At 46.5% G+C, this 23,888-nt stretch overlaps 1 protein-coding gene across 2 annotated transcripts in view; it reads left to right on the top strand.

The window, feature by feature from the left end:
- FBXO42 (F-box protein 42) overlaps nucleotides 1–23,888 on the top strand; it is an 80,616-nt gene that overhangs the window by 20,193 nt on the left and 36,535 nt on the right. The window contains exons 1-3 of one of the 2 annotated variants that reach the window (XM_040987961.1): nucleotides 1,496–1,501; nucleotides 13,917–14,183; nucleotides 14,926–15,042. In XM_040987961.1, coding sequence (XP_040843895.1) covers nucleotides 13,934–14,183; nucleotides 14,926–15,042 — 367 coding nt within the window. In that variant the 5' untranslated portion in view covers nucleotides 1,496–1,501; nucleotides 13,917–13,933. Of the gene's footprint in view, nucleotides 1–1,495; nucleotides 1,502–13,916; nucleotides 14,184–14,925; nucleotides 15,043–23,888 lie in introns of those variants that run through there. The other variant, XM_040987960.1, reaches the window with a different exon arrangement.

Genomic DNA, 23,888 nt, shown 5'->3' with positions numbered 1-23,888 from the left:
TTATGTTCCAGCTGCTCCACTTCCCATTTATCTCTCTCTCTTTCTTTTTTTAAAGATTTATTTATTTTTATTGGAAAGGCAGATATACAGAGAGGAGGAGAAACAGAGAAGATGATCTTCTGTCCGATGGTTCACTCCCCAAGTTGCCGCAACGGCTGGAGCTGAGCTGATCCGAAGCCAGGAGCCTCTTCTGCGTCTCCCACGCAGGTGCAGGGTGCTAAGGCTTTCGGCCATCCTCGACTGCTTCCCCAGGCCACAAGCAGGGAGCCGGATAGGAAGTGGAGCAGCTGGGATTAGAACCGGCGCCCACATGGGATCCCAGCGCGTCCAAGATGAGGACTTAAACCACTATACTATCGTGCCAGGCCCCATTCTTCTCTGTTAATGTGCATTTGAAAGGAACTGGAGGTGACCCAAGTACTTGGACACTTGCCCTCAACTTGGGAGGCCAGGATGAACTTCTTAGCTCTTGACTGTGGCCTGAGCAGCCCTGACCACTGCATCCATTTGAGGAGTCAGCCAGAAAAATGGAAGATACTGACTGCAGCTAGCTCTGGCTCTGAGCTCCCAGGTGGCAGGGCTCAGGTCTAGTTGGCTTCACCCAACACTACTGGCACCTGGGCCACCCAGCGGTGGGAACTTGAGGGGGGAATGCAAGGACCTATAAAGTTCAGACTGAAGCACCAGCCCTTGTGGGATAGCAGAGCTGGGATAGTTAGTGTTGACCAATGCCATGTACCACTCACCGGTGCATACCAAAGGTAGGACTCGGAGCTAGATCACAGTATTTGTCAATGAGAGTTAAAACAGGGGATGGGTAATGTTAGGCTGGGCCATGGCACTAACTACCATGCAAGAGAACTGGGTCTGGGAGCAAATTCTGTGGGGGTGTGTGGGCTCACCCCTGTGATCTACAATTGCCGCTGGTTTGCTTAGAGCTGGTGGTGGTGACAGGCTGAGCTAGGCTTGACTGTGGAACTCCAGACACTCAACGTTACTGGGGTTGGGAACAGACTAGGTTGTTCTAAGCTGCAGTACTTGCAGACACACCCAAGAATATGGTGTGGGGTGGGCAAGGCCACCACCTCCACCATTCATACATATGCAGGATGGAGGGGGTAGCCTATGACCTGTAAGGGCTGAGCACTCATTGGCACATGTGAGATCTAGGAGTGGGTCTGATGGGGGAATTAAGGAAACTCCCCTGATGGGCCATTGCTCCTGCAGGTGAGCATGTGATTCAGGCCTGGATGTTGGTCAGACTGAGCATGGTAGATCCACCTGTCTGCATGTGTGTGGGGTAGTTTTTGAAGGGGGTGGATTGGGCAGGGCCAGGCCAACCTTAGCTCACTGGCAAATGCAGGAGCCAGGCTGGAATGCATGAATACTCATGCTGGTTTGCAGGAGTCAGGGATGGGAGTGGACTGGGCAGGACCAGATGCAGTACTCTCCAGCAAGAGTTGGGACTGGGCGAGGCTGGGTACAGGATGGGCTGGGCTAGGTTTCTGCTCCCATTGGGGCACATGAGCTATGTCAGGGCATGGACCAGGACTAACTGTGCGGTAACAAAACAGTAAGAACTGGGTTGGTTATGGGCCAGTTGGGCAAGGCCACTGTTCCTGCCAGGAGAGGAAGTGGATGGACTAAGTCAGCCTGGGTCAAGGACCCACCTGTGTGCACAAGATCTGCCACTGAGAGGAGACCTGATGGGAGCTTCTTTGTCGGGGTCCAGTTCCTGCAAGTGAGCATAAAAGCCAAAGCAAGGAGCAGCTCAGAGAAGACCAGGCTACAGTAACTGCTGGTGTACGTATAGCTCAGGTGTGGGGATAGGCCAGGCTGGGCCAGTTCCTAACACCCACTGGCGGATCTGATAACTGGGACAGGCTGAGTCTGGCCGCATCACCAGCCAGTCGATATTAGGGCTGGGACTGGGGGCTGACTGCTCTGGGTTGGGTGGCAGCTCCAGCCAGTGTAAACTGGAACAGGGGCAGACTGGGCCAGGCCAGGCTACAGCACCTGCCAGCAAATGATGAAGTGAGACTGGCCATGGTAGACTGGACCGCTGCACCCACCAGCACACATGAGACCAGGCGAGGGAAGAGGGTGGGTGAGCCTGGTAGGGGAGTAGTGGGGACACCCCTGCTGGGTCACTTGCTCAGGCAGGCGAGTATGAGAGCTGAAACTGGGGGCAGACCAGGCTAGGCAGGGCTACAATACTTGTTGGGCTACATGTGAACTGGGTTAGGGAGAGAGCCCAGCTGTGTTATCCTACTGTATCCCCGGAACAGGCATGAACTAGAATAAGGCAGGTGGGTTGGGTTTTGCCACACTATCAGCTGGCAAGTGATGGGACTGGGGGGCAAGTCCTGTCAAGCTAGATTGCAGAACCACCTGGAGAGTGCAAGATCTGGTGAGCTTGAGAACCAGAACTCGGGGTGGGCCTGGCTGGGCAGGCAGTGGCACCCACTGGCATGAATGTGTGCTGGAAGGTGGAATTGATTGGATTGAATTAGGCTTCAATGCCCAATAATGTCTGAGATATCAATGTGGTACATGGTGCAGATCGGACCAGTCCATTGCTTATGCTGACAGGCACAGGAATCAGAGCTGGGGGCCAGTCCAGTGGGAGTTGTTGGGGGTCACTTTGGCTAGGCTGCAGCTCCCTCTGGTGTACGTGGGGGCCAGGCGTGTGTTGGGCAGGGTTGAGCTCAGCTGTAGCACCCATTGGATTGCTGAGGATGGAGGGCAGAACAAACTGATCAACTACCACAGTGAAGCTTGACAGCAGACTTCTGGGCGAATGAATATTCAAAGGTGGACTATGACAACCAGTCAACTTTGGAAGGATTTTCTCATCCATGGAACTGTGATATCAACAGCATCTCAGAGCTGTTGAAACCATATGAACAGAACCCTTAGGAACTGTTTCACAGTGGGAAACTTGAGATTACCTTGGGTGGCAGTTCCCCAACCTCCTGGGAATGTGACGGTTGGGAGGCTAGGTGTGGTTTGTTTTCTTTAACCTCCTCTCCTCCATATACATGTGGAAGAAAAGGAAAATGTATAAACAATGACCTCGCCCACTGTCCCCTGATCCTCGAGCCTTCCCATTCTGATCAAGTATGTAAACATCATCAAAAATAAAATAAATTATGCTGTGCAAATGGGTATTACATTGGAACATAAATTCTAAGTAGTTACGTAGCCACTCATTTATAGAGTAGGAAATAATTTTGTTAAGTACAAAGTTTTGCATAATATTAAATGCATAGTTAAATAAAAAAATATACAAATTTTGCATTAAAAGGAAGATATTCTCTGTATGTCTTTCTGTCTCTAACTGTAACTGCCTTTCAAATTAAAAAAAATAAATCTTAAGACAAAGGATAAAAAGAGATACTATGAAGCAGCCTGACTTGAACAGGCACTTTAAAAAAAAATTACTTATTTTTATTGGAAAGAGATTTACAGAGAGGGAGATCTTCCGTCAGTTGATTCACTCCCCAAGTGGCTGCAAAGGCCAGAGCTGAGCCAATCAGGATCCAGGAGCCTCTTCTGGGTCTCAACACAGGTGCAGGGTCCCAAGGCTTTGGGCCATCCTTGACTGCTTTCCCAGGCCACAAGCAGGGAGCTGGATGAGAAGTGAAGCAGTCAGGACATGAATTGGCACCCCTATTAGATCCCTGCGGATTCAAGGTAAGGATTTAGGTACTGAGCCATTGAGCCAGGCCCTGTAACAGTAGTGTTTTAACTGGACCACATTGGTTAGACATTCCTATGGGTCGTAGGCCTAGAGAAGTCACTCAGGGATTCTTCTGCCGTGTCTCACGGTGGTTGACGCCGATGTGTGCCCAGAGAAGGTGCATTGTCGTCAGCAGCTTCTGTCTAGATCTGTGTCTGTGCTGTTTGGAGCATCTCTGCAGTAGCTGAGGCCATGGAGTGTTGTCCTTAGGTACTCGTCTCTTCCGTGAGGACTGCTGCCTGCCCCATCACATAAGTTACCCTGGAGTTAGAGTACCGGGAGCACAGTCCTTGGCTCTACCTACCACTGTGTAAGTGGCACCGTTAGAGAGCGCAGAGGCAAGCTTGTGGATCTGTGTGCCTGTGACCCCTTGGTAGGGAGAGTCCGGCTCCCTGCCTGTGTGGGAACTGACACAGCGCTGGGGCTCCTCCTGCTCAAGACCCTCTGGAGAAGTGGGGCCTCTGATGCACAGTGAGCACATGACGGCCAGCTCAGCTAGGCTAGCAGAGGACCCTGAATGCCTTTTCAGAGGCCAGAAAGCAGGTTGGCCAAGCTTTGCAGCAAGTGTCTGGGTCTGTGAATGCACTGAGGTGGTTGGTCAGCCAGTAAACCTTGGAAAGATATCCTCAACCCTGGTGCAACAAAGCCAAAATATCTCAGAACTATTAGAACCACTCAGGTAACACTCGGAACACTCTTCCCCACATCAGGTCTTTGACGTGACTTTAAATGACTGTACCCCATCCCTGCGTGCTGATACACGTTACCAGCAGGGAATGGCCCTCTTCCCTTCCTTTGCTCCTCTCTGTGGACACCTAAAAAAAAAAAAAAAAAAAAAAAAAAAAAAACAAACAGAGCATGAGTGAGCGCCAGAGAGAGCCAAGTAAAATAAATCTAAAAAATCCTCTGATTTTCCCTCCCCATATGTTTATTATCCCAGAATCAACTTATTGATACTGTTTTGGGGAAATGAGGAATTGTAAAAGGGAATCTTTAAGTCATTTTTTTCAACTTACTTAATTTTTATTGAAAGATTTATTTTCATTACAAAGTCAGATATACAGAGAGGAGGAGAGAGAGGAAGATCTTCTGTCCAATGATTCACTCTCCAAGTGACTGCAATGGCTGGTACTGTACCGATCTGGAGCCAGGATCCAGAAACCTCTTTCAGGTCTCCCACACGGGTGCAGGGTCCCAAGGCTTTGGGCCATCCTCGACTGCCCCTCCCAGGCCACAAGCAGGGAGCTGAATGGGAAGTGGAGCTGCTGGGATTAGAACCAATGCCCATATGGGATCCTGGTGTGTTCAGGGTGAGGACTTTAGCCGCTAGGCCATGATGCTGGGCCGTCAACTTGCTTATTTTAAGATTATTTATTTTTATTGGAAAGTCAGAATTACAGATGAAAGATATTTCATACGCTGGTTCACTCCTGAAGTAGCTGTAACCGACAGAGCTGAACTGATCCGAAGCCAGGAGCCTCTTCTGGATCTCCCATGTGGGTGCAGGGTCCCAAGGGTTTGGGCCGTCCTTGATTGCTTTCCCAAGCCACAAGCAGGGAGCTGGATGGGAAGTGAAGCAGCTGGGATATGTGTGGTTCCCAGATGGGATCCCTGTGCATGCAAGGCAAGGACTTCAGTCACTAGGCTGTTGATCTGGACCCATTATTTGCATTAAACAATATTTTTGATAATATTTACATCGTTGAGAAGAACGTGTACCCATGTGGACCACTGATTAGGGTTGGAAGGGTCAAGGAATGGGGAAAGTGGAAGAGAACGTTGTTTTCATTTTTTGTTGTTGTTGGTTTTCTTTCTGTATCTGGGGGTCGAGGGGAGAGAAGGGAGGAGCCTCACCCAGCATTCTAACCACGTTAGTACCTGGGGATTGGGATCGGCCACCCAGTTTCACCCCAGGATCCCTGATGTGAAGCATACTTTGAGGGTGCTTCTCACATTTTCAGCAGTTCTGAGATGCTGTTGATTTCATTGCTCCATGGATGAGGAAATCCTTCCAAGCCCCATTGGCTGACATAGTTCACCTTAGAATCTATTCGCTTAGATACTTGGTGTCAGGACTTTACTGGGAGAATTGTCCAATTTTTCTGCTCTGCATCCTTTGCTGTGATACTAAATGTCCTCTGCAGGCCCCAATGAACTGCCTTATCTGCCTTGTGCCTCTGGACATGTTGTCCATTGCTCCATCTTAGCAACTGAGGAGGCTCAATTCTGATTCCACAGAATTGGAGTTTTGAGTCCAGTGAATCGGTGGGGGGGGGGGGTCCCCAAAGAAACCTTGTCTAGGATGATTCCAGACCTGACTCTTATGTGTGCCAGCCAGAACGGGTCTGTCCCAGTCCATCACCCATATCAACCTACACACAAACTGGTGGTTTCAGTTGCTGGGTCAATTCTGTCTCCAGCCCATCTCATACTCAAACCAATGGATGCTGTGGCCCAGCCCAACCCTGCCCACCACACACTCAGCCCTCGTGTGCACCGTCGGAGCAACCCCCAATAGCTCCTACAGGACCTGCTCCCAACTCTGGTTCCTGTGCATACTAGTATGTACAAGCAAACTGGTCCCATCTGTCTCACATCCTCTTTGGCTTTTGTACGCATCAATGGGTGTTGCAGCCTATCTTAGCCCAGCTGCCGTACTGTCCGTGTCATAGTTTTTCCTGCAGGTGTTACTGCCTGTTTAGTCAGGTCCACTCTCAGCCCTGGTTCTCATGCTCACCAGTTGGAGCTGCAGCCTCTCAGAGAGGTGACCACAGTTTTCTTACTAGGCTCATTCCCACTTTCCAGGTGGATCTGCAGTCTAGCTTGACAGGACTTACATCCATTCCAAGCTCTTACCAGCTGATGCTGTGGCAAAATCCAACCAGTACTTTGGCTCATGCATGCACTACGTCGGTACAGTTGCTTAGCCCAGCCTGGCTCTCCTCCAACCCAGACCAATGGGTATTGTAGCCCTGTCTAGTCTAATCTGCCTCTGGTCTCAGTACTCACACCCACCAGTAGGAGCAGTGGCCCAGTAGGATGGCCCCAGTACGTTCGCATGACTTTCCCCCCACTACCTCCCACTCCTGGGTCTTACATGTGCTGGTGGGTGCTGTAGCCTGGCCCGACCCGGCCTGCCGCCAGTGTTTGATTCTCGTGCTCACATGCAAGGACTACGTCCTAACAGAGCAGTTCCCCAAGCTCCTCTATCAGGTCACCTCCCAGTGGCAGATCTCATGCACACCAGTGTGTGATTGGCCCAGCCTGACTTGGCCCACCTGCTGTTCTGCCAGGTACATTGGACTTGCCCTACCACCCCACCCCTATTTGGACTCTTACCTTTGAGTGATATAGACTAGCCCTGCCCGGTTCACCCCCAGACCCAGCTCTTGCATGGTTCAGTGGGCATCGAGATCTAGCCCAGCCTATCTCATGAATGCCAGTGGGTGCTGGTGCCTATCCCAGTCTGGCATACCCCAGACCTAGTCCACACCCATGCCAAGGTGTCCTGCAGCCATGTCCAGTCCAGTTTGCTGCCCCCCATTCTGGCTCTCATGCTCACCAGTAGAAACCACAACCGAGCCAGGGCATCCCCTTAGCTTCCTGACCAGATCTGTTCCCAGCCAAAGATCTTGTAGATGCTGGTGTTTCTGATCCAGGCTGGCATAGCTCACCCAACATCTTGGCCTTTGTCTGCAGCCTTGTGTGGACTGGCCCACTGGTAGTCTCAACTGTCTCTGGTGTGTGCTGCAACCTAGCCTGCCCAGTCTTCCTGCGTTCTGTAACATATTCCCTCAGCAGTCCCTCCTCCCACACATCCTATACCGACTTCCCTGATCAGTCCACAGCCCCTGCACCCGGGAGCCCATGGGTTTCCCAGCCCAATCTTCCTGCATGGTGGCGTGCTGGCTTGGAGCTCTGCCTGCCCACTCCAGATCCCAGAGCCAGTCCTCTGGCACGTATGCTAGCCTGGGACCCACCCCTGTGCCCAGCCAGGACTCAGCTTGTTAATGAAGCCCAGTCCACCAGTATGCCAATCTGAGGCCCTAATACCTCCGCATCCCCACCTGCCCATCTGGGACCTAAACATTGGGTGGGGAGAGGAAGTTCCCAGGCCTGCCCTGCCAGTCTCCAACCTTAATCCCCAGGCCTCCCTCCCCACCAAGGTGGCCTAGGTGGGCACCACTATGGCAGAAGGATGTCACCTAGGCCTAAACCTGTTTATTTTGGAAGACTTAGAGACAAAGAGAGAGCTTCCATCTTTTGTTTCAGTCCTCAAATGACTGCAGTGGTCAGAGCTGGGCTGGTCTGAACCTAGGATCCATGAGCATTTTCCGGGTCTCTCAAGTGTTCAACAACTTGGGCCATCTTCTGTTGTTTTCCAGGCATTTTTTTGACTGAGCTGGATCTGAAGTGGAGCTGCTGGGATTGAAATTGGTGCCCATAATAAATACTTAAGCTTGAAAAAAATATATATATACATAAAAGGGTAAAAGATTTTTGTGATTCGGTTAATCACTAAGGCTATCCATAATTAGACTTGAAAGAATCTGTTTCTGGATGATCAAAATCCATAGTGATGCGAAGAGACACATGCACTCTAGAAAGTCCTTTGACATTTGCAAATGAGGTCTTGGATACCTTGTATAGAAAAGTACCTGTTGGGGCTGGGCACTGTAGCCTAGTGGCTAAAATCCTCACCTTGTACATCTGCGATCCCATATGGGCATCTATTCATATCCTGGCTGCTCTACTTTCTTTCCAGCTCTCTGCTTGTGGCCTGGAAAAGCAGTAGAGAATGGCCCAAGGCCTTGGGACCCTGCATCCATATGGGCATCTTGGAATTTGCTCCTGGCTCCTGGGTTCAGATCAGCTCAGCTCTGGCTGTTGTGGCCACTTGGGGAATGAACCAGTGAATGGAAGGTTTTCCTCTCTGCCTTTCCTTCTCCCTGTAAATCTGACTTTCCAATAAAAATAAATTAAAAAAAAAAAAGGAAAAAAAAGTACCTGTTCTCATTTCTTATTATTTTTTTTTTTTATCTTAATTTACTTTTCTCTAATTGCAAGGCAAAGAAGCTGAACTGGAGATCTTGTATTTGCTGGTTGACTTCCCTGATGCCTGTACCTAGTCAGTAATGGGTTAGGCCCAATCTGGGAGCCTGGAGCTCAGTCCAGCTCTCCTGTGGGTGTCACCCAGGTACTTGAGTCACCACTTGCTGCCTCCTGGGATGTGAAAGCAGAAGAGCAGATTGGAAGCAGAGGCGAGGCATTATGTCAAGCAGTGTGATATGGAATGTAGACATCTTAACTGCTGTGCTAAATACCTACCCCATCATTTGTTTATTTTTAACTTTATTTGCCCATTATGAATTTTCTAATATTGGATATACATTAAAAAGTTTTATTTGCCCTGGGTTTGAGGAATAAATTTAAATTATTTTCTGTTTTTGCAATACTATCTCAGTATCCAGCTGCATTGTACGATGATCACTTCACCTGTGTGGAGAGGCGTTAGGAAGGTGGAGGCGATCTGATCATACCTCTTAGAAGGTGGGAATCTGTTTCTTTCATTTGGAAATCTGCAAGAGTCTCCTTCCTTTAAAAAAAAAAATGATGTAATCATATCAGCGTGAATGCGTGGATATTTAATTTTGGCTGTAATGCTGCATTGTGTGCTCAGATTGTTTGCTTATCAGGCAGTGTTCCGTTGGTGTCCCTTGCCCCTTTCACCTTCCCCCATGAGTGGTTGGGTGGTTTGTGGAGCGCACCCCAACTTGCTGGCAGTGCTGGATTCTCCTGTTCTGCCTGGTGTTATTCCCTATCCCACTCCTCCATTCTGCCATTTTACCAAGGAGTCCTGAGTTATTGAGGAATAGCAGATAAGATGTGAGTTCTAGGTATGTTTTTGCCATTCTCCCTCAGAATCAGGAAGTCTGTGTGTGGATACTATCTTTTATCCTCTAGTTCACTTCCCAGATTCCAGCATTAAGCTTGTATTGTTTATGTCTTGCTAAATGAAGCCTTTTGCTAAACCTAGAATGCGTGGTTCTTTCTACAAAAATGTCAAAACCAGGTTATTTCCAGTGATGATTAAAACCAGTGTGTGTCTATTAGTCATACAGATGACAGCAGATCTTCTGCCTGCTCTCTGTGGGTATGGAGCAGGGCCTGAGAACCAGTCCATTTACAGCACTACTTTGTAAGTCATGAATTGCTTTCATTGAGAGTCAACCTTGTAAAGATTGTAAAGTATACTGATGGGTAGTTTAGGGAAGTAGTTTGTTTCATTAAAGGGAGTCTTTTTTTTTTTTTTTTAAAGATTTATGTATTTTTGTTGCAAAGTCAGATATACAGAGATGAGGATAGACAGAGAGGAAGATTTTCCGTCTGATGATTCACTCCCCAAGTGACCGCAATGGTTGGTGCTGTGGCGATCTGAAACCAGGAGCCAGGAGCTCTTCCAGATCTCTCACATGGGTGAAGGGTCCCAAGGCTTTGGGCCATCCTTGACTGCCCCTCCCAGGCCACAAGCAGGGAGCTGGAAAGGAAGCGGGGCTATACAGAATTAGAACCGGTGCCCATATGGGATTCCCGGTGTGATCAAGGCGAGGACTCTTGCTACTAGGCCACCACCCCAAACCCTAAAGGGAATCCTAATTGAATAACGCAGTGGTGAGTTAACCAATTAAGGAAACTCATTCCAGCTGACATCTGTTATTAAATTTGGACTGTTTTATGGAAACAGCTCTCTGTGCCTGTTGGAATAGCTCACAGTTTGCTAATAGCAGCAGTGTCTATGCCAAATTGTCCTATTTCTAGGCTTTTTTTGTCAAAACATTAACTGTCAGGAACTAGAATATCCAGATTATGACTGTCTGCTTGTATGGATAAAATATTAAGTCGTTTGTGCATATTAATTGGGTTTTGTTACTTTTAAGTGCCTGGTGAACTTTTTGGGGAGGAAGATGATTTATTTCAGCTTACGCTTTGGAAGCTCACAATTCAAGACAGAGTGACCCTGTTGGCTCAGGTATTTGGTAAAGCAGAGCATAGAGGGAGACACTTGCATCCCTGCTGAGCTAGCCTCAGAGGAGGAAGCTGGGCTGGCCTCAGCGTCAATCCTGGGCCCTCTCTGAAGAGCTAGGTATGTTGGAGAACCAGCTTGCTCTCAGTGGGCCCACCTGCTCGAAGCCATCATTACATCACGTTTCTACCCTTAATCCTAAAACCATTAATTAGTTTTACTCTACTAGTCAGTAGATCGATGGCTCTACTATCTACCCTGTGATCCAAACCGCAACAGTGTGCTTGTGCCAAAAGCATCCATTGAGTAAAAAAATGGTTGTTGTTTTTCTATCCATTCTGTAATTGGCAGAGGATGTGTCAGTTTGAGACATTGGTTTAGAAATCTTTCCTCTAGGGCCAGGCACAACAGCCTAGTGGTTAAAGTCCTCGCCTTGCATGCGCGTGGATCCCAAGTGGGCACCGGTTCTAATCCTGGCAACCGTACTTTCCATCCAGCTCCTTGCTTGTGGCCTGGGATAGCAGTCAAAGAGGCCCAAAGTCTTGGGTTCCTTCACCCGTGCGCCAGGTCTGGATGAAGTTCCTGGTTCCTGGCTTTGGATCAGCTCAGTTTTGGCCATTGCGGCAGCTTGGGGCATGAATCAGTGGATGAAAGATCTTCTTCTCTCTTGCTCCTCCTCTCTGTATATCTGACTGTGCAATAAAAATAAATAAATCTTAAAAAAAATAAATCTTTTCTCTTTTTACTTTGCCTTGTTTTGTTCCCTAAAATCCTGATAGTCCTCAGAGCTCAGCTCAGAGCTTGTCTTCTTGTATTTTTATTTTTATTTATTTATTTTTAAAGATTTATTTTTATTATTTTTTTATTGGAAAGGCGGATATACAGAGAGGAGAGACAGAGAGGAAGATCTTCCGTCCGATGATTCACTCCCCAAGTGAGCGCATTGGCCGATAGATACTATGCCGATCCGAAGCCAGGAGCCTCTTCTGGGTCTCCCACGCAGGTGCAGGGTCCCAAAGGTTTGGGCCGTCCTTGACTGCTTTCCCGGGCCACAGGCAGGGAGCTGGAAGGGAAGCGGAGCTGCCGGGATTAGAACCAGCGCCCATATGGGATCCCGGGCGTGCTAGGTGAGGACCTTAACCACTTGCGCCACCGCGCCGGACCCAAGATTTATTTTTATTGGAAAGGCGGATATACAGAGAGGAGATACAGAGAGGAAGATCTTCCTTCCGATGATTCACTCCCCAAGTGAGCGCAATGGCCGATGCTATGCCGATCCGAAGCCAGGAGCCTCTTCTGGGTCTCCCATGTGGGTGCAGGGTCCCAAAGCCTTGGGCTGTCCTGGACTGCTTTCCCAGGCCACAGGCAGGGAGCTGGATGGGAAGCGGGGCTGCTAGAACCGGCGCCCATATGGGATCCTGCGAGTGCAAGGCGAGGACCTTAACCACTGCGCCAGGGCCCAGAGTTTGTTTTCTCTTTGTGCCTTTGCTAATGTTCCAGTTTGGATGGTGAGGATTGCTAAAAACTGTGTAGCAATAGTGAGGGCCCCTTTATTTAGCCTTGCTAATTGTACTTTAAGAGGAGATGGAAAGGGAGATGTTTTTTATTGAATCAAACTGGTTATTTTGCTTGAAAAAAAAAAAAACAATAATGTAACTGAGTGTGTATCAATCCATTTATAACAAAATGCTTGAGACCAAGCTACTTTTAAGGAAGGGAAGTGGGCAGGATTTAGCCACTAGGGTATCATGCTTATTAGTAAAGTTTCCAATAATTTCCATATAATATTCTAATCTGCTTTAAGGCAGTATTACTGACCTCCACACCACCAGGAGAATTTAGGACTTTTTTAAAAAAAGATGTGTCTATTTTTGGGCCCGGCGCGGTGGTCTAACGGCTAAAGTCCTTGCCTTGAATGCGCCAGGATCCCATATGGGCACTGGTTCTAATCCTGGCTGCTCCACTTCTCATCCAGCTCCCTGCTTGTGGCCTGGGAAAGCAGCTGAGGACGGCCCAAAGCCTCAGCTCGGAGACCTGAAGGAGGTTCTTGGCTCCTGGTTTCGGATTGGCTGAGCATCGGCCGTTACGGTCACTTGGGGAGTGAATCATCAGATGGAAGATCTTCCTCTCTTTGTCTCTCCTCCTTTCTGTATATCTGACTTTGTAATAAAAATAAATAAATCTTTTTTAAAAATGTGTCTATTTTTATTGGAAAGTCAGATACACAGAGAGGAGGAGAGACCTTCTGTCTGTTGATTCACTCCCCAAGTGGCTGCAAAGGCACTGAGCCGTCCTCGACTGCTTTCCCAGGCCACAAGCAGGGAGCTGGATGGGAAGTGGAATGACCAGGACACGAACTGAGGTTCACATGGGGCCCCTGCACCTGCAAGGTGAGGACCCCAGCCACTAGGCTACCGCACTGGGTCCTGAATTTAGGACTTTCTACCTATAGGCTTGCAGATAGCCCGCAATTGCTAATTACTGCTAAGATTCTAGAAAGCTCCTTTTGCTAGCATAGAGCTTCAGTATTATAAATTATTTTAGAAGCATTTTGTAAGTTGTGATTCATGTTTCCATTTTCTTTCGGTGATCAGAATCTAGTTTCAAGATGTTGAACATGATTGGTGTGTGGATGGTAGGCGTCGTAGAGAGGAGGTGGTAGGTTAGGTCAATTGGTTCTTGGAATGCTATTCTCTTAAGTGAATCATCTTATGTAGAAGCTAGGAAAAAATGTCATTTTTTGTCTCATATCTTCATAATATATTAGTTTTTCCAAGAAACAGAGTTAGGTTTTCCTTTTTGGTGATCTTGGCTCATTGGTTACTGACTGTAAGAGACTCATTTCCTGTTCTCGTAACCATGCCCATAGCTCTCTCACACTGATCCTTGGATTAGAGGAATTGCTTCAGAAGAGGTTTCTAATTTTTCAACCAGAACTTTACTGCCATCCTGGCTTTCAGTGGGTAGATAAGAATGTACTCAGAAGCCTTGGTTGTTGAGTGCTTACTTCCAAGTGAAGGTGTGTCCAACCACTGTGGGAAAGTGCTGAGAAGCAAATTTAAGATTTGAGGTGGAAAAGAACTCACGAACAGCTTGGATGCAGTTAGCTGTGCTGTTTCTGAGCGTCTGACTGTTTTTTCCCTGTTCTAGCTGCCTATTGGAATGTCATGGCCAGCTCCTCGGACAGTGAAGATGACAGTTTCATGGCTGTGGACCAAGAAATAACTGTGCTGGATGGGACCCTGGAGCAAGATGAGGAGCCCCGCCCCGTGCTGGCGGTTGAGGAGGCCGGGCCTGACAGATCCATGGCTGAGCTGCCGGAAGAGGTGCTGGAGTACATCCTGTCCTTCCTCTCACCCTATCAGGAACACAAAACCGCAGCCCTTGTCTGCAAACAGTGGTATCGACTGATCAAAGGTACTGTGCAAAGCAGAACGGTTTAGTTCTTTATTTCAATTTTTGTTGAATGATTTGTGTTTACATTTCTAAATTCATTTTCTTTTTTCTCAAGTATGTTATAGGTATAGATTTTAATGTTGGTGATTAGTACAGTGTTTTTCCTGTTATTCTGATTAGTTCTATACATAGCTTGGATACTGCAGTAGTTAGTCTAATTTGCAATTTTAAAGTGACAGGGGCATAATGCAAGGGTTGGATCTTCCAATTTTAAAATTTTGATTCTTCAGTGGATTCTTCAATGACCTCATTGTGCTTGGAGTGGCGAGATTGGCAGCAATTCATAACTGCTGAACTATCAAAACCACTCGAGCAAGACCCTCGGAGCATCAGGGACCTGGGCTAGGTGGGAAACTGAGTGGGGCTTTTCCATTAAAATCCCCCTTTACCTCAGATACGTGAAGGAAATAAAATGGAAATAGTAGTCTTACCCACTTTCCTGTAGCCCTTGAACCTTTTTACCCTAATTAACTGTGTGAAGATTGTCAAAAATATAATAATAAAATGGAAAAAATTTTAATTCTTTGTTTTGAATGAAAAATTTGGGAGTCTTTCAGCAAACTTGTATCCTCTAAAAGTAATTGAAATATTTTAAAGAAAAAAAGTGATATTTTAAAAGTAATAACACCATTCATAGATAACAGTCTTAGTATTTGGATTTACTTGTTAAGTGTTCAAGTGAGGCTTGTGTTCTTCTGTCTAGGAGTTGCCCACCAGTGTTATCATGGCTTCATGAAGGCTGTCCAGGAAGGCAACATTCAGTGGGAGAGCCGGACATATCCTTACCCTGGAACCCCCATCACACAGCGCTTCTCACACAGTAAGTGTTTGCCCTGAGAGCAGACCACATCCTGCCTGCCTGGTGGGACCAGGTTTCCAGAAACCTTTTATGGAGACATATGTTTTGCCTGGGTTTTTAATGACGAGAATGTAAAATGAGAACTTACGTTAATTTTGTAATCAGAGTTATGGAAAAATGTGAGCTAAGTATTTGTTTGTTAATAATTTTATGTTCTGCCATTTTATTGGATTTTTTTCTATGCTCCAGGGAGGTCAGATGTTATACTTAGAACTTTATTTTTATAATATTTTATTTTTGATGTTGTTTGCGTAGTTGAGAAAGATATGCCATGTGGACCACAGATTGGGGTAGCAAGGGTCGAGGAATAAGGGAAAGAGGATGAGACAGTTGCTTGCATTTTTTTTTCTTCCTGTGTCTTGGGGAAAAGTGGGAGAGGATAGTGGGGTGTTCCTAGCGGCCTACCCGCATCAGTCCCTGGGGATGTGGAATGGCCACTCGGTGTCTTCCTAGGGTCCCCGTGGCAGAGCAGGTACTGAGGGTGCTGCTCAAGTGGTTTTAGTAGTTCTGAGATTATGCTTAGAACTTTAAATACTACATCAATGTAACCGGAAAATAAAGGACAGGTATGTGTGTGGGTTGTATTTTTGAGAGTCTTGCTTTTAGGGAGTAGCCATAATTTGGCATCCACTCTCACAGTGACTAATGTATATACTCAGCAAACACAGTTTGCCACAGCCACGTGTAAATTTTGAATGTGAAGGGTATTGATATTTTTTTTAAGATTTGTTGATTTTTTATTGGAAAGGCTGACATACAGAGAGAAAAGACAGAGAGGAAGATCTTGCATCTGATGATTCACTCCCCAAGTTACCACAACAGTTGGAGCTGAGCCAGTCCAAAGCCAGGAGCCAGGAGCTTGTTCCGGGTCTCCCACACAGGTGCAGGAACCCAAGAGTTTGGGTCATCTTCGACTGCCTTCTCAGGCCACAAGCTGAGCTGCCGGGGTTAGAACCGGCGTCTATATGGGATCCTAGTCCATTCAAGGCGAGGACTTTAATAGCTACACTATTGCGCTGGACCCGGTACTGACTTTTTTGTTTTTTAAAATTTTTTAGAGATGTATTTGTTTATTTGAAAGGCAGAGTTCCCGAGAAGATCAGCCTTTCTTCCTCTGGCTCACTCCCCACATGGCCACAGTGGTCAGTGCTGAGCCAGGCTGGGCCAGAGGCTGGAACTCCATCTGTGTCTCCCTCTGGGGTGGCAGGGATTTTAGTGGTTGGGCCACCTTTTGCTTTTTCAGGTCTGTCAGCAGAGAACTAGATTGGAAGTGGAACAGCAAGGACCTGAGCCAGTAGTCAGATAGTATACCTGCACTGGAGGCCTCAGCTTAATCCACAACTCCAGCCCCAAAGAGATATTGATTATAAAATATAAATAATTTGTTTTGGTAAATATTTATTTATTGAAAAGAATTGCACAGAAGAGAATGAGAGAGTGAGCGAGTGACTGTGAGGATCCATCCTTTGGTTCAACTGCCCCTTAACAGCTAGAGTCAGCTGGACCAATGTCGGGCCCTCTCTCCAGTTCTCCCCCATGGGTGGCAGAAGAACAAGCACGTGGCCCATCTTCCATTGCTATCCCAGGCAGACTACAGGGGACTGGATTGGACATGGAGCAGTGGCTTAATCCATCATGCCACAATAGTGGTCTTGTAAAATAGTAACTTAAATAGTGAATTTATAGGTATTTCTGGCAAACAGATATCCAGATTTTTAACAGCTATTCTAGGATTTACTTTTCATTTTCATGGGTTTTTTTTGTTGTAGTAGACTGCTTTGTTGTAGTTTATTCTGTTCAGATTCTTCCATCAAAATTGAAACAGAATATGGTGCATGTTAACCTGTAAACATGTGCTTTTCTTCTTATTATTATTTTCTTTTTTTTAAGCATGTACTTTAAAGACTCACTGGACAGATGGAAAGGGGTAAACACAGAGAATGGGAAGCCCTTTTAGAAAGCTGTCATCATCACTGCTTTGTGTTCCTTATTCGCCAACTTAAGGCCTGTCGTACATCCTCTGAGAGAGAAAATCTAGATTTAGCTCTACCGTCAAAGTGGCCCTTCACGTGGAGCTGTGCTCCGCAGCAGGTTGGCATTTGAGCATTGCCATGCGTGCTTTCTTCCTGCCTGGATTAGTTCTGTTGACAGCGCTCCGTTCTCCCCCACCAAGATGACTCACTTGAAGTTCTGACTCTTTCATAAAAGCTTTCTAACTTTGCAACCCACAGGAACATTTTCCTACTCTCAGTTTACAGATATTTTTGCCTGGAACACTAATTTAGTGCTTAACTCATATTGCTTGCATTATTAGCTTATATGTGAATGCATTTTTTTCTTGCCATACTATATTTTAAACTCCTAATGGGAAGGAACATGTTTTGATTATCCATGTTGCATAAATGTTTTATTTCTAAAGATAATGGCAGAATTACATAGAGAAAAGGAGAGAGAGGGAGACTGACAGAGAAAGAGCTCAGGGCCTGGCACAGTTGTCTAATGGCGAAAAGTCATTGCCTTGCATGCACTGGGATCCTGTATGGTGCCGGTTCTAATCCCAGCTGCCCCACTTCCCATCCAGCTCCCTGCTTGTGGCCTGGGAAAGCAGTCCAGGATGGCCTAAAACCTCGGGATCCTGTAGCTATGTAAGAGAACTGGAAGAAGCTCCTGACTGCTGGCTTTGGATTGGCTCAGCTGTGGCTGTTGGCGGCCATTTGGGGAGTGAATCAATGGATGGAAGATCTTCTTCTCTGTCTCTCCTCCCTGTATATCAGCCTTTCTAGTAAAAAATAAATCTTAAAAAATAAATAAATAAAAAGAAAGTGATCAATCTTTCCATTCACTGATTCACTCCCCCAATGTCCACTGGAGCGGGGCTGAAGCCAGAAGCCAAGAGCTTCTGGGTTTCCCACATAGTACAGGGGCCAAAGCACTTGGGCTATCTTTCACAGTTTTCCCAGGCGCATTAGCATGAAGCTAGACCAGAAGCTAGGATTTTTTTTTTTTTTTTAAAGATTTACTTTTATTATTTTGTTATTGGAAAGGCGGATATACAGAGAGGAGAGACAGAGAGGAAGATCTTCCGTCCGATGATTCACTCCCCAAGTGAGCGCAACGGGCCGATACCATGCTGATCCGAAGCCAGGAGCTTCTTCCGGGTCTCCCACGCGGGTGCAGGTTCCCAAAGCCTTGGGCTGTCCTCGACTGCTTTCCCAGGCCACAGGCAGGGAGCTGGAAGGGAAGCAGGGCTGCCGGGATTAGAACCGGCGCCCATATGGGATCCCGGGCGTGCAAGGCGAGGACCTTTAACCACTTGCGCCACCGCGCCGGGCCCAGGATTTTTTTTTTTTTTTAAGATTTGTTTTTATTGGAAAGGTGGATAGAGAGGAGGAGAAGCTCTTCTGCCTGTTATTCACTCCCTAAGCAGCCGCAGTGGCTGGAGCTGAGCGAATCTGAAGCCAGGAGCCAGGAGCTCTTCCAGGTTTCCCACACGGGTGTAGGGTCCCAAGACTTTGGGCTGTCCTTGACTGCTTTCCCAGGCCACAAGCAAGGAGCTGGATGGGAAGGGTGGTTGTTGGGATTAGAACCGACACCCATATGGGATCCCGGTGTGTGTAAGGCAAGGACTTTAACCACTACGCTATCACACTGGGCCCAGAAGCTAGGATTTGAGCTCACATTTTTATGGGATGCTGGCAGTATAGATAGGAGCTTAGACTGTTATTCCATGGTGCCAGTGGCCTTAGGTCCTTACTACCTGTATCTTGGCAGTTGGCTTCTCTCAAAACGTTTGGCCATACCTCAGAAGTGACTACATCACTTCCTCTCTGCTGGTTACATTGCCCTTGACAATGGATATAAATACCAGGAGGTGAGGCTCATTGGGAACCACCATAGAGGCTGACTAAACAGCTATAGTTTGTCATTATCTGAACAGAATTTAAATAGGTCAAGAGAATAGGGCATAATTCTGTTAGTTCACTGAGAGAGCTATTTTTGCACTGTTGTGAACTGGCAGCAGCTCCATGTGATTCTGCACCTCCAGGGAGAAAAGTGTTCATGAGATCATTTCAGAGACTGAGGACAGAACAAACATGCTTTTTCTTTTTTTTTTGGTAAAGATTGATTTTACTTCTTTGGCTTGGGGAATGACTCAATGGATCAACTGGCTATTCCTCCAGATTTAAACATTGGCATCCCATATGGGCACCAGTTCTTACCCTGGCTGCTCCAGTTCCCATCCAGCTCCATACTTTTGGCCTGGGAATGCAGTGGAGGCCTTGTGATCCACACACATGTGGGAGGCTGGAAGAAGCTGCTGGCTCCTGGCTTTGGACAGGCTTAGCTGTAGCCTGTGTGCTGTTTGGGTAGTGAACCAGCGGACAGAAGAGATTCTCTCTTTCCTCTCTGTAAATCTGTTTTTCCAGTGAAAATAAATATATCTAAAAAAAAAAAAAAAAACAGATTTGAAAAACAGAATTAGGGGGAAAGAGATAAATATTCTACCTGCTGGTTTACTCTCTAAATGGCTCCAATTGCTAGGGCAGGGCTAGGTGGAAGCCAGAAGCCAGGACCACCTTCTAGGTATCCCAGTGTGTGCAAGGGCCTGGGCGCCTTGTCTGCTTTCCACTGGTCTCCCACGTGCATTTAGCAGAGAGCTGGACTGGAAGTGGGGCACCCAGAATTCCAGCCAGCAGACACATAGGATGCTGCAGCACGTACCAGCTACTATTTATTTTAAAACAGTGGATGTGTGAGAGTGATAAGCACAGTTAAGGTAGAATAACTTAGGTACATCACTTTGATTCATGCTAAGACTGTGTCAGCATTTCTTCCCATCATTACTTTTACAGTGTTAGCATAGTTAAGAAGGCAAGTTTTTTTTTGTTTGTTTTTTTGTTTTTTAAGATTTATTTGCTTTGGGCCCGGCACGGTGGCACAGTGGTGCAATGGTTAAGGTCCTCACCTTGCACGCCCGGGATCCCACATGGGCGCCGGTTCCCTTCCAGCTCCCTGCCTGTGGCCCGGGAAAGCAGTCGAGGACGACCCAAAGCTTTGGGAACCTGCACCCGCGTGGGAGACCCAGAAGAGGCTCCTGGCTTCGGATCGGCATAGTATCTATCGGCCAATGCGCTCACTTGGGGAGTGAATCATCGGACGGAAGATCTTCCTCTCTGTCTCTCCTCTCTGTATATCCACCTTTCCAATAAAAAATAATAAAAATAAATCTTTAAAAAAAAAAAGATTTATTTGCTTTTACTTACTTTTATTGGAAGATTAGGCAGTTCATTGGATCCTGCGGAGGACACCTGTCACCTCTGGCCATTGCAGCCATTTGGAAAATGAACCAGTGGATGAAAGAGCTCTCTGTTTTCTTCTCTCATTCTAATTCTGCCTTTAAATAAATTAAATCTTTTTTTTTTTCAAAGATTTATTTTGATTGGAAATGCAGATGTACAGAGAAGTGGAGAGACAGAGAGGAAGATCCTCTGTCCGATGATTTACTCCCCAAGCACCAATCTGAAGCCAGGAGCCAGGAACTTCCTCCAGGTTTCCCAGGCAGGTGCAGGAACCCAAGGTTTTGGGCCGTCCTTGACTGCTTTCCCAGGCCACAAGCAGGGAGCTGGATGGGAAGTAGAGCCACTGGGATTAGAACTGGCACTCATATGGGATCCTGGCACATTCAATGCAAGGACCCCAGTCGCTAGACCACGGCACCGGCCCCCCCCCCGCTTTTTAAAGATTTCTTTTATTTTTATTGGAAAGTCAGATATACAGAGAGGAAGAGACAGAAAGATCTTCCATCTGTTGCTTCACTCCCCAACTGTCTGCAACGTCTGAAGCTAAGCTGATCCAAAGCCAGGAACTTCGAGCTTCCTCTGGGTCTCCCACACTGGCGCAGGGTCTCAAGACTTTGGGCTTTCTTGTCCTGCTTTCCCAGGCCACAAGCAGGGAGCTGGATGGAAAGTGGAGCAGCCGGGATACAAAGCAGCTCCCATATGGGATCCTAATGCATGCAAGGCGAAGACTTTTGCCGCTAGTCTACCATGCCCGGCCCCACATGTTTTTTGAAGCAGGTATTACAACCCTCAGGGAGGGAAATTGCATGACTGTGGGTGAAATTGAAACCAGATTAGGAAATATTCAAGGATGAACAAGTCTCACCAGCAGTTACAGTTCAGCTTTATAACAGAAAAAAGAAATAATTTTTAATTAACTAGCTTTTGCGAATCGTATACCACAAAGTTAAAATGAATTGTTTGAAGGAACAGTGGAAATAAATGGTATAATAAGCAAGCCCACAGAAGGTAATGGGTTTCGATTCTTGTTTGGCCCCCCAGGCCAGCATTATGGTGCAGTAGTTTAAACCACAGCCTGTGAGTATGGCATTCCACAGGAGTGCCAGTTAGAGTCCAGCTGTTCCACTTCCTTTCAGCTCCTGCTAACTTACCTGGGAAAACAGCAGAAAATGGCCCAAATAATTGTTCCCCTGCCACTCATGTGAGAGACTTGTGTAGAGTTCCATTGTGTTAGTAATTGCTTTTCAAATAAATAAAATAAATCTTTTTTTAAAAATGTTTTAGTCTTCACTTGGAATTCAAGAAAAGGTGCCATAGAGTTTTTATGTTTTGAGGAAGCCTGCACGGAAGAGTCTGGTTGTCTTCCTCGTCGTCCCAGGGCCTGTGTTCATTGTTCCCCTCCGACTTTCTGCATGGAACTGCTTCTAGCTGACTGTCACTTGGAGAACTGGTAGGCAAGGGAAAGGGCAGTTTTCAAAATAAGTTGAAAACAAGGAATTCCTTTAATTTCTTTCTGCTCTGTGTTTCTCTCTTGATCTGGATTGCCTTTCTTATTCCTAATTCATCCTGAGTTTAAGATCTACAGTGTGGTGCCTGTATCACCATGGAGAAACAGACATTTCAAATTCTGACCCAAAAGTTGAACTTGGGTCTTCCAGAATCCTTTCTCCCTGGTTTAGTTACTATCTTTATTATCCTCCCAGTCACACCGTCTTAAAATGTTGGATTCATCTTCATTTGCTCTCCTCTGTTCAGCAAGACAAATTAATTCTGCTGATTCTGTTGTGTCTCTGCAATCTCCTATCTTTTTTCTTCCTTTTCTGGGTTCTCTACTTTGTGGTCAAATAATTGCATCTTTAATCAGTTATCACAGTTTGCCTCTAAATGGTCTTTGTCTTTCTTCTCTCTCCTTTTGAACCTGGACCAGACACTGCTGGCAGCTGTCTCTGAAACTGGGGACACTGCCACCTGCTAGAACATTTGGGAATGTGTGAGATCATTGTTTAGTGTCTCAACTGGAAGGCACTATAATTGCTTGGTAGGCAAGGGCCAGCAATGCTTAGTGTCCTGCAGTGAATGGGACAATTCTACACACAAATAATTACCTTGTCCAAAATGACTAGTGTCCCTATTGGGAGAAGACCAACAAGACTGGTGCCCAGAGCCAGCTTCCTGTTCTTTTTCCAAAAACTCTCGTCCTTTTTGCACCAGATGATGAGGTTCTCAGTCGGCCTGACTCACTGGTGTCTCCTTATGCCGCCAGTTTTCTAGCTGCATGAGCTTCCTCCTTTTCTTGAACTTCTTGGCTTTGTTTGGAAACTTCAATTTGATCGTTCCCGCAGCCTCCTCTCCCTTCACTTTCCTTTGGCTTTCCTAGACTTTCCCTGTTTGGAAATTTAGGGAAAGTGCCTTGTCCTTTACAATTCATTTTCAATATAGAGCCAAAAGGCGTACTGTTCATATACTGCCGGAGTCCAGCTGAGTTCGGAGCTCGAGAAGGGTGCGTGAAGTAGGCGTATAAAGAAGAGACGGACCACTACAATTCCAACATCATTGTGGATCACGCGAGAAAGCTGTCCGCTTTATTTATATAAAAGCAGTACACAGTCTTTTCTTAGGGTATCTTGACATAGCTTCAAGGGGGGCACAATTTACAACTGCTTGAGAGGCGAGCGAGGGAGGACCCCACATTCCTTGCCCATCTCGGCTTGCCAGCCCCTACTTACCTCCCTCAAGTCTGGGTCCCATCCTTGGCGCTGCCTGTGACAACCAGACCCCTACCTTGAATTACGTATGGGAAAAGGTCTGAGACCTTGGTTTATGGGCATTAGGGTATTGGCACCAAAGGTCATTAGGTCTGCAGGCTCACACAGTTAACTAAGCAAGAGTTACAACGACGGAAAGAACTGCAATTAGCAATGAGCCATGTTTACTCCATTTAGGTTTCTGCTCTACAATGGGCAAGTAAATGCTTCCAAAGATAACTCTACAGATAGTTTCACCTTAAGACAGGGCATTATCCATTCTAATGTTGCAGCCAACATTTTCTCAGTAGATGACACATCTTATTCAGTAATACATTCCTACTACAATTCTTATTCTATAACTTATCCATCACTTAATGAGAGAAATACATCAAAAGAGAAAAAATATAAAAATCTAAGACAAAAGTTTCAAACATTAAATCCCTCTACAACTGTAGGCTCTACAACCTCATAAATGATCAAACAATAATCAAAAGTATACATGATGTTAGTAAAGTCACCCTATATTTCCTCTAGTTAAAAAATTATGAAGGCAGCCAAAGCAACTACATTTACTATGTTCTAAAGAGTTGAGAGTTGCAAGGACAGGCCAACCTTTAAGGTCACAGTAGCTATATTTTTGCCATAGCAGGATAGCCTTTTGGGGTCACAGTAATTATAACAGGATAACCTTTAGGGTCCCAGTAACAGGATAGCTTTTAGGATCCCAGTAACAGGATAGCTTTTATGGTCCCAGTAACAG

Source organism: Ochotona curzoniae, unplaced genomic scaffold (assembly GCF_017591425.1).
Source record: "Ochotona curzoniae isolate NIBS_2020 unplaced genomic scaffold, NIBS_Ocur_1.0 contig_4792, whole genome shotgun sequence".
NCBI lineage: Eukaryota > Metazoa > Chordata > Mammalia > Lagomorpha > Ochotonidae > Ochotona > Ochotona curzoniae.
This window is presented reverse-complemented; position numbering and strand designations above follow the sequence as displayed.